General features: G+C 35.6%; 1 protein-coding gene across 4 annotated transcripts in view; it reads left to right on the top strand.

Moving 5' to 3' along the window:
* The window catches only part of EML1 (EMAP like 1), an 80034-nt gene extending 69172 nt beyond the window's left edge, over positions 1–10862 (top strand). For all 4 annotated transcript variants that reach the window (XM_084288558.1, XM_084288559.1, XM_084288560.1 and 1 more), the window contains 7 exons: positions 1364–1431; positions 2703–2791; positions 3306–3403; positions 3523–3610; positions 3791–3886; positions 8966–9096; positions 9368–10862. In XM_084288558.1, the coding sequence (XP_084144684.1) occupies positions 1364–1431; positions 2703–2791; positions 3306–3403; positions 3523–3610; positions 3791–3886; positions 8966–9096; positions 9368–9493 (696 nt within the window). In that variant the 3' untranslated portion in view covers positions 9494–10862. The remainder of the gene's footprint in view (positions 1–1363; positions 1432–2702; positions 2792–3305; positions 3404–3522; positions 3611–3790; positions 3887–8965; positions 9097–9367) is intronic.
* Positions 10863–11455: the final 593 nt, after the last annotated feature.

The following is an 11455-nucleotide window of genomic DNA, read 5'->3' on the forward strand; positions in this document are numbered from 1 at the left end:
CTTCTAAATTAATTGAAGAAACTGACTCAGTTTAAGAAACTGCTTTACTTAACTTTATCCTTTTGAAAAAGTTTAATGGCAATAGAAGGAGGTCCATTAAACTACATTTAGATTTTTTTTCCTTTCCAAGTACACACTGCTTCGTTAAGACGTTATCAGTCTTGAAAATATTCTCCTTATTCACCACTTGAAATGTCTGAGACAGTGTTTTGTAGATCACTGACTGCTTATCTAGAGTAAATAAGTCATTTTGCTTTAACCCGTTTTTGCCATGAGAATCTATGTAAAATCTTTTTAATATAGTTATGAGTAGAGGTTACTGCTAGAATGAAATTTGCTGTTTGAACCTCTGGCTTAATGAAGAAAATATTTTTTGAGAAAAAAAAAACAAAACAAAAAACAACTAACTCCATTAAAAAAAATTGTTAACTTTGAAATTATTCACTTGCTTAAACTAATGAGGATATACCTCACACCAAGCCACTAGGGGAAGTAATTACAAATTGATAAAAATGTAAACAGATTTACTAAGATGGATACGATATGATACTGTTCTGGAATATAGAAAATCCAGGATATAAGCATTTTTGCGAGATGTGGTACTCATTCTTTTTGCTTACGCTTTAAAATTATTTTTGGCAGGTGTCAGAAAGAAATAAGCTGCTTATTTTGAGACTTTCTCCTATTGCCTAAGGGTTCTGGAGCTCATTCTTCGTAACTGTAGAGGCTATTAGAAAGAAAATACTTGATTTTTTCTTTTAGGCATAAGTTTAAATGACAAGAACACTACAATACTACAATTCTACTTATGTCTCCAGAATAATATACTATACAAAGTAAGATGTTTTAAAATTGCATATCAAAAACTCAGTTCATGCCCTTAGTCTCCTATTAAGCTCCAACTTGCAGATGCTGAAAAAGTCTTTTGGTGTGGGCAGAAGTTAGGTTTTACCCCGCTATGCAGTGATACATACCTTTGTCAAAAGGACAAGCAAGTACATCTTTAGACAGTAGGCAAACTGCAGCTTTAGTACTTAATTCTTAGGTCAACTCTAATTTAACAAGTTATTTTTATCTCTTGTTTGTGATTTGATGAGAAGTTGCCTTTGCCTAATTTTCTAATGAAAGCATTTGACTAATTAATTTTAGATAAGATAGAGAAGAAAACAGTAGCCTTGTATAGAGGGAAAAATCCATTGGGCAATATTTCAATCAGTTAAAAATGTGTGATTTTTTTCCCCCTTAAGTTTGTATTTGAAAGCCACTAGAGAGGGTTACTGTGGTCTTGCAGAAGATAACTAAAATGTGTTTTTGTTATAACTTGGATTGCTAAAAATGTGTGTTTTCTTCTAAAACATTTTAGGATCCAGCACAGTCTTCAGGTTTTCATCCTTCAGCATCTGTTGTTGCAGTAGGAACGCTAACTGGAAGGTAAGATGCACAGAGATGCACATTGGGCACCAACACACAATACATTTTCCAGCTCACCACATTCAAGTAAATGTTCTTGTTTTGCAGATATGTGATGTGTGTTCATCCCATATTGAATTGAATTGGATTAGAGAATGACTTTTTTTTTGTATTCCCATAATTCCTAGAAATTCTGGTCTTGGACCGGTACCCTGTGTTTGTTGAGTATTGTGTGGACATAGGATGAAGAGAAGACTTCTGCCCTGGGGCAGTGACAGTCTAAGATCAGTGCTAGGAGGTGGGTTTTGACAGGACAGGAAGTCTAGCTGAGTGTTAGGCTGTGGACAGAAGGGGTTCTCATGACACCGGTGACCCAGATATTAAATCTTTGTTTCCATCGTGGCAAAGGAGAGTTTAACAGAGGAGTCTGAGATAAAGAATTAACTTTATAGATGTATATACAGAGAGCTTCCCTGAGGCCTGAAAAGCTGTGTAGAAGAAATCACATAGAAAACGGTTGCTCATTCTAAATTTAACAAGGGGCTTATTATGTCTAATGCAGTAATATCCAGAAGCTTTAACAAAATTTTAGCAAATGTCCCACTGCTAGACATAGTGTTAAAATACATATTACGACATTTGTTCTGCCTGAAGAGTGTAATAGACAAGGCAGGAAAAAAAACAGCGTGAAAAATAGTTTCTGCCTTTTACAGAGAAGATGGATCCCTTGGTTACATGCTGGATCAGTGCAGACCGTTGGTTTAACCTTGATTGTCTACCATAATTTCATCCTTTCCTGTAATGTCACTTGAGGGCAGACTTTGCCGTTAGTGCTGAAAGCAGTTGCACTCAACTGAAAATGCATAGAATGCTTATAGGTCATGAGCCAAGATTCTGTGATATTTTTTATGGTTCCGTGTTTTTTGTTTTTTTTTGCTCTTGGACATAATATAAATATCAATTTAAATGTTAGTATAGCATACGGCTGTCTTGAAGGAGAAGGGTCACTATATATAATTCTTCCTTTATTCTAATGCATGACACATAGTAAAACAATAAAATCTGAGGATTAACATCAGGGTCAATGCCTGATAGTTATTCTGGTTAAAAAAAACACTGGAAAGAAACTTTCCTGTTAAAATAAAAAATAAAGAAAATGAGTAGCAGTTGCTGTTTTTCTTTTTCTAGTGTAAAACTTATGCTATTTTGACAGAAGAAAAGTTGGTCAAGATTACAGTAGATTTAAATTCCTTATGGAATGATTTATTGGCCTCTTTCTGTATTTACAACAGGTGGTTTGTGTTTGACACAGAAACAAAAGACTTGGTCACTGTACACACAGATGGAAATGAGCAGCTGTCTGTAATGCGTTACTCGCCAGGTTTGAGAGTGTTTATTTACTTTTTTTTAAAAAAAAAAAAAAAAGTATTGAATTTTCTTAATTAAGTTTGGGGTTTGCTTCTACAATAATTTCCCACTTGAAATACTTAAATTGAAAAATAAATACACTGTGAAACACTGGCAACACAGTATGTGATGTATTAAGCTCTAGGTCCCACTGCCTCAGCTCCTCCAACCCCTATTTGTCGTGGTATCACTGGGAAGAAAAAAACAAACACAATTTAACTGTGCAGGTTTTTGCAATCAGATTAGTCCTAAATGGATAGTTGATGCTTCCAGAAGTGCCATGTGTTAACAGTGATGCTTTCTATATAAACTTGCTGTATTATAATCTTGAAACATATATCAAATGCAACTGACAAAGGGAAAAAAAAAAATCACCTTTTTTCTCCTTTTCAAACCTTTAAGAACAGTTTCTTCATGGTACTAACTTTTCAAAATTAATCTAAGTTCTTCCTTACTGGAATAATTAAAGTTGACTTTTGCATTTATAGATGGAAACTTCTTGGCAATAGGTTCCCACGACAACTGTATTTATATATATGGTGTTAATGAAAATGGAAGAAAGTACACTAGAATTGGCAAATGTTCGGTAAGTAATCTTTTTTTTTTTTTTTTCTCAATAATAACAACTTAAGTATGTTTTGCAGCACTGTATTAATGTGGTCACATTGAGAGATGCTAGTTAATGTTATATTTTTCTCATCATAGGGTCATTCCAGCTTTATTACTCATCTGGATTGGTCTGTTAACTCGCAGTATCTTGTGTCTAATTCAGGAGATTATGAAATCCTATACTGTGAGTAAAAATTATATTTACTCATTTTGTACAAAGTTCAGGCAGTCTAATTCAGATTTAAAATTTAAATGAGACCATATAACTGCCAAGATAGACCATATGTTTTAATTCATCTGCTGCAATCAAAATCTATACAATTTGAGAATTAAAGATGTTATGCTTTTTTTTCTTCTTTTGTAGGGATCCCATCAGCTTGTAAACAAGTAGTGAGTGTTGAAACAACTAGAGATATAGAATGGGCCACTTACACCTGTACTTTAGGATTCCATGTTTTTGGTAAGCATTTTTCCTCATAGAAGCTTTTATCACTTGTTATTCACAAATACTGTGAATGCCAATTTTTTCTTATGAAACATGACTATTCACATTTCAGGGGAAAACACAGAACTTCTGTTATGCCATTCTTATTACAATCTGTCCTCTTATTTCAATCCAGAAAGACTCTGATTTAATATTCCTGCTAGCTTCAAGTATAAATTTTAAATTACAACACAAGGGAAGAAAAGGAAGAAATTGCAGACTGTCCTTTCTGTCACACTAGTGTTGCTGCTTGTCTCTTTCAATTTAATATTCCATTTCTACAGAATTATCATTTATCTACGCAGCTACTGGGCCAAATCCCCTTATCGGAACCAATTTCCTTTGCACTGGTTACTATGCAAGCACAAGAGATGACAGTCCTGTCATTAAGTACTTGAGTGCAATTTGATGCCAATTTGATGGAATATATAACAAGTGAATGAGATGAAAGGAATACAAGGGAAAAGAAGTAAAAATCTAACAAAATCATGATAGTTTTTTTTTCCATGAGACTTCTACAGTTTTGAAGGAGCTGCTTTCCATAGCATGCTCAAAAGTTTTGTATTTATTCAACAACATGTGCAGAATTAACAGATCATTACGAAAACTGAATACAAGAGCCTTCAAGTTCTTGAATCCTTAAGATAAAATAAGAAGTCGTCATAGACATTCAAAGAGTCTGTTCTAGTGTAAGCAGGGAAGATTTTCTCCCATGTTTCTAGTAGAATAGATGCAATAGTGTGTTTGAAAGCAGACAGAAAGGACGTGTTTTTGCAACCTAAAAGATGGGATGGCAGTAGCAATACGCTAGGAAGAAACATTCAAATTTCACACACACACAGAATTTTCTAGGTTGGAAGAGACCTCAAGGTCATCGAGTCCAACCTCCAACCTAACGCTAACAGCCCTCCACTAAACCATATCCCTAAGCTCTACATCTAATATTTAACCAACAGGCAGTGCTTGGCTATCACAATACCACAGATTTAGTTAAAGGAGGAAGTCCTAGGAGACTGGCTATGTTTCTCATATGAGAGATGAAGGCCCTAATAGAACTAATAATATATTCAAGTCCTCAGTGCCTGAGATTTGAGTGTATGTGACAAAAAGTTACAAAGTCTTTGTATTTAGCATCAAAGGTTCACATACTCTGAAATGATGTATACTTCGAATCAATATACCTTTATAAATTAGATTCATGGAAAATACAGTACTATTAGAATATGGGGCTGCTTTTGGTGCATAGACAATCATAACATAGGGTGTCACAGCTGAGAGGTTTCCCCCCCCTTCCTTCCCCCATGCAGCATGTCAGCTTTAGGAGCATACTGTGGAACTAAATGTCCTGCTGGGCCAATGAGGCACCTCTGGAAACATCACAGACACTTTTATGCTTAGTCCTCCATGCTGAACAGGTTTATTGTAAGCTATATATTGTTGCTAAAGCAACAAGTATGTGGAATAAATAAAAGTAGCTAGTAGTTTGAATAATTATCACAGTTATTATTTTAGTAATATAATAGAGATTGTGAAGAGGTTAGTCAAAATTTTAAAGGGTATAATTTATTCAGAGAGGATATGTAATGCAAAAAAAGACACGAACTACAGTGCCATGTATAGTGAGGATTGATAGATACACAGGTTCAGACTGGGGAAGTTATAAAGATAATGCTTTATAATTATTGACGAAAAAATGAATATTAATGATAGCAGGGTTATACTGTTGCCCATCCAAAAAGATCAAATGAATTAAATTTTTAATAGGTAGCAGAATCAGTAAAAGCAAAGAACTGCTGAGGATGTGAGATTTTTACTCTTCCAATGTCTTTTGGGAAATGAGTTGCAGTACACTGGCTAGCTAGCAAGTTCTCTGAATTTTCTTCACACAGAAAATAGATAAGCACTTGGAGGGGACTCTCTTCCAGATTTCTTTCTATGGAGGTGCAAAGAACTGAAAAATGTGAATGTGTCTTGTGCAGGAATGACTGTGGAATCAGGGAGGTCATGAGCCTTACTACAGGAAGGAGAGGAGCAACAAAATGAAAATAATGGACTTGAGCAAGGCAAACTTTCTGTTTGGGAAGATTTAAAATTGGTTAGAATAATAAACTGAAGAAGCTCATAAATTATAAACTGGAAGCCAGTCTATAATGTTGGAAGTCACTGTTCTTCCGTACATTGTGGTCTCAGAGCAGCCACAGTTTTTAAGTGCTTGCTGGGGTTGCCTCCCTGTCCATAAAAGAATGAATCACATCATCAAGGGCATGAGGCATCTAGAGCATTCATTTTTCAGTAACTACTCACTACTGAAGCTAGGGATATTTTCTCCCTCAGGTAGAACCACATAAAAATCCCAAATAGTATGTGTAGCATTCACAGCTGAGCGTAATCAATGCAAGGTGGAAAATGAGCACTGATCTGTTGAACACCTGTCTTCAAGCATGGGAGCAGATTAATCAGCCTGGAAATGCATAGAGATGATTGAACTGAAAATCAGCAGCATGTAAGGAAATGTGTTCTATGGTGGATATTTGTGATACAGGCACATATAAATGTGAAGGACGAATGACCATAAAACGCTTCCTGATCTGTGTGCTCTTGCAAAGAGCCATGGTCTGCTGGATACACAGCCATGGCATCAGGTCACATTACATGCCCGGTTTTGGAAAAATTAGTCTTTGAGGTAAAGGGCAGGAGTAGAAGACATGTAAGACAATGTGAAAAGCCTGAATGCATTGCAAGCAAAGCAGAGCTGAGATCAGTTGGGCTCAAAAGTGTCTAGAAGGCTTTACACTGAATATTATTTTTGTTTGAATATTTTTATTAATAGCATGGATGATAAATCAGTGCATATAATTCATAGGAGGCATGAAGGTGCAGGATTAGAAAATTGTCTGAAGTCAGAGGAAACATATGAAACAAGGAGGCAATTCAGTAGAGACAAAGAGAAGGTTATATACCTGAAGAGTAGAAGCCAGTTGTACAAATACAGAAGAGAGGATAGGAGGCCAGAGAGCACAGAAAGATCAGATTACTCTTGCATACAAACTGAACATGAATCAACTCTATTATGTAGTTATAAGAAAAGGCAGATGCATTAGAGGGATACATAATGAAAAGGACGCCATGCAAAATGTGAGGCAATCATCCTTTGTCAGTATCTGCTCCAGTAACAGCTGGAATGCTGCTGCTGGGTTTTGCATATTGACCAACAGATAATGTAGTCCCAGCGCTAACAGGAATAATTGCACATCTGAATATTATTCTGTGAGAAGAGATGTAATGAATGAATTTTAGAGAAAGAAGAAGAAAAGGGCATGGCATCAATTTTCAAACAGGAGAATGGAAATGGTTGCTTTTTCCATGTCTGCAGAGGAGTGGAGGGGCAAGAGGAAGAATGTTGGCTAATTTTTCAGCAAAGGTGATTCAGCTACTAGAAAAACTGACAATGGGGCACTGGAATCATTCTGAAAGAGTATGGAATCTCAAAGCAAACATGCTGATATAATTCCTTACCTTTTTTAAAATGGCAATCTTGTTCCTTAAACCATTTCCTTTAGGGGTTATCTCCAGCTTGTCATATTTACATCTTGAGAAGACTCATGTCTGGTTTTCAGCTAACATTTGATGTTTATACAGCCTGCTTTTTGTCAAAGCAGTTACTTAAAACTGCTTTTCTATGTCTTTTCATTTTCAGTATTCATAATTTCATGAGTAGCAATTCTTGCATTTCTTCTTTGCACATTCATTTTCGTTCTTCCCAGCCTCTCTTTTAACATCCCCAGCCTAGCAAAGAGGGGTTTCCGCACAGGTCAGGCGAGTTACTGGCAGTCCACAAATCAATACCGTGTTTCATTTTATTTACAGTAACTTGTACCTCCTTAAAATCACTGGCAGAAAGACATAAAGTCACTTCCTTTTAGTGCTTTTGAGCTTCTGGGGAATGATTCAAAGACTATATTTGGGAAGAACTACATGCAGATCCAAGCTAGCTGCTTCCACAGTACAGGGCAGATTCTCATTTTGGTGTCCCAGTAAGGGAAGCTGGTGTGTGCCTGCCCTGCCCATAGACACACCCTGGAAAAGAGTAGGGTAAGCATGACAGAGTGGCAACTGTCTCCTCCTGACACACTAAAAATACTATTTAAGCGGGCTTGCACTCAAGTAGTAGGACTTTAGAGGGACACAGCAGAGTTCATACAGCTTCCTCACACCCCTCCATCATAATATCAGCACACTTATTACTCTAATTATGTCAGTGGCCTCTGAAAGCCTGGCATCATTTATGCAAAGCAGGGGTTGGATAAAATCTGAATTATGAAAATCATCTTAAAAAAATGTACAGTACTTGCATACAGAAAAGCTGACATTTCAATAACTGACTGGAATTTATTACAGTTTCAGCAGGAAAGTATTCAGAAGCTTTAAAGATTTGGTGCAAAGACTTTGTCCTTACATTGAGGAGCCTATGGTTTAATTTTAGAACAATATTTTGTGCAAGGACAGCAAGAAGTACAGTACACAAGGAAGAATTACTACTTACATAAATAACTTTATTCATATATAATTACTTAAAATTTTATAGTAGGTTCAGTTTCTTTTCAAGGCATTCATTAATTATTAAATAACATTTTTAACTAAGCAATTTCTTCTGTCCTAGGTCTTAGACTTCAGTAATATGAAGAAAGTATGTTGAATCATACATAGCTTTTAAGCGTATAGTAATGTGAAGAAACTATGTTAGTGCATACATTAATAAGCTGATAGGAAAATAAAAGCTGTAACATTATTTCCTATATAACCATATGGAAGTGCTTTTTCAGAGTTAAAAGCACTCTGCTGACTAGAAGAAATAAAATATTTGTGTACTTTCCTATTAGGATCTGGTCTTTTGCTGCTTCTGAAGTGTGCATACTCTCAGCTGCAGTTATTTTTACGATTTTCTTGTTTTTTGCTTTTTAAACAAGTAACCCCTTATTAATATTTTAACAAAACCCGAAGCTGTCACTTCTATTTCCGTTATAGAAACACTTAATTAGGCCATTCATGTTTCAGGTGTATGGCCTGAAGGTTCAGATGGAACAGATATCAACGCTGTTTGTCGATCACACGGGAGAAAACTGCTCTCAACAGGGGATGATTTTGGCAAAGTACATCTCTTCTCATATCCCTGTTCACAGTTTAGGGTAAGGCATTTCAAAAAAATTCAGTCTTGTATCCTGCACAAATGCATAAAATGGTGTTTTCCTGTTTACAAAAGAAAAAAAAAAAAAGTGGGAATGTATGTATGCCTAAGGGATTTACTTAAGTTTGATTGAGACTACAATTAAATTTTAATTTAATATTAAAATATTTTGAGAGTAATGTGATGCCTTGGTTTCACTGTAGTCTGAATGTTATGTTGTAATGGTATGTTTTTATGACACTTCATCTTCTCACTAATATGGTGTTTTCTAGGCTCCAAGCCACGTGTACGGTGGACATAGTAGTCATGTAACTAATGTAGATTTTCTCTGTGAAGACACCCATCTCATCTCCACGGGCGGAAAAGACACAAGTATTATGCAGTGGCGAGTCATTTAGAGGAAACGTCAGTATGAACATACACAATTGAGTCGACCATGCACAGAACTTATGTATAAACTGTATATTTAAAACTTAACAGTATGTTTGCAGTTTAGCCTGGTCACTGTGATTTTTGTTTAAAAAAATTCTTACAAACCTCAGGAAAATTAAGCCCTGTGCTGGTTACTTTACTCAGTTTAGTGATTTTTTCATTGTGTCACACCTTAAGAATGATTGTTTTCTCTTTTGTTGTACAATATACAATGCAGTACAAGTTTAATATAAAAATGTGGCTTGACAGTTTGCAATACAGTGGTATCAGCGGAATGTGACTATCTTAAATGTTTTCTATAAACACTGCTAAAGTGGTCACAAAAATGCCTTTCAAAGACTGTATATATGTGCTTAATTGTTTCACTATCTACACTTTGTACTGTATATCTACTTATTTAGAAAAACCTATGGCATTGTTGAGGTACTGAATTATTTCTGATGGAGGACGACGAATTGATGCAGAAGGTATAAATGAAGATGTAAGATGCAAAATTAGTCTTCTAGATCTGCAAATGTGAATGCTGGTAAATTTGCATTCTCTTAGGAGTGTAGCACACTTTAGATATCACCTGTGAGGAGTTATATGCCCTTTCAGATGAGTGAAGCAGCAGGTTATGCCCCAGTTTGACCTGGCTATCTCAGCAGGGTTTACAGATGGCTATGTGGTTCAGGTATTCCAGATGAGTTTAAATTAAAAATCTTTTTACTTGTATATGAACAATTTCTTTTTGAAAATGAAACAAAAAAGCTTGGCCACATCCCCATTATTGGTTGATATATTTAATTAATATGTATATTAATCAGCATGATGCTATATTGTACATGTATAAGATTTTAGCAGTTCATAACAAATGGTAAGGCAACCCAGCTTTACTTTTTTATGCTTATGGATATTGTATATTTGTATTTTAAGACCAAGTAGACCAAGTCTAAAGATATCTTTTTAAGTGTACCATAAACCTGCAGAGGGTGAAGGAAGTCTTGGAAGCCTACATGAGATATTAATGTGTAACTTCTGCCCCCTGTGTTTTGTGCATGGATGGATATTTATAGTATGAAATAAGACTGTGTTTTGCAATGAAGTAATAGTGGAGGTGGTATAAAATGGTTCAGAAGGCCTTACCAATGGTGATTGTGACACAGATTGAAATGTATTGTTTACTTTGAGGAATGTATCTGAAAAATTTTAAAAAGAGAGGAGTCCTAAGTGGACTTGAAAAAGATAATATTAAAAGTTTGCTTGTAATGGACGGTAAACGTTAATTCTCTGAACTCTAAAGCACTGGTTGTTTAGAGTGATTTAAATGAAATGGAATCAATAAATTTTGAAACTTTTTTATTACATCTCCAACCTCCTACACTGGCAGTGCAGGACACCAATAAACATGTATTAAAGCAAATTTTCTGTATTCTTCCTGTATTGTTCCTGTGTAGTAAAATATCTTTGCTTTAACACTAAATACTTAGAAGAATAGACAAGCTTTTACTTAATGTCTCAAGTTTGTGAATTGTAGATTAGAATAGCTGTTGAAAATATTTAGGAATAAAATCTAAATTTTGAGGTACGTAATTTCATGTGCTAGCATGACTGAGAATGTAAACCTTAATTCACACATGGAGAGTGAAGCTCTGGCTTCACAGAAGAAGGGAAGAAGTACATACTGCGTGCATTCACCTACAGATTTTTTTGGTCTGCCTCCAAGTAAATGTCATTTATTTCTGAGTACTTGACAGGTAGAGCAATGTCTTTCCACTGGACAGGGTTATGTCTGTGGCAAGAGCTCCTAGCACTTCTCTGTGTTAGGAACTTGTCCTCAGGTAAGACTGAAGTTGTGGTTTCAGAGTCATTGTAGGCTGTTGTTACCTAGCACTGTCACTGAAGGATGAGGTCTTACCCCCAGCTGCTTATTCCCATCCCGTGCAGCT

Source organism: Netta rufina (genome assembly GCF_964035555.1).
Source record: "Netta rufina genome assembly, chromosome: 5".
NCBI lineage: Eukaryota > Metazoa > Chordata > Aves > Anseriformes > Anatidae > Netta > Netta rufina.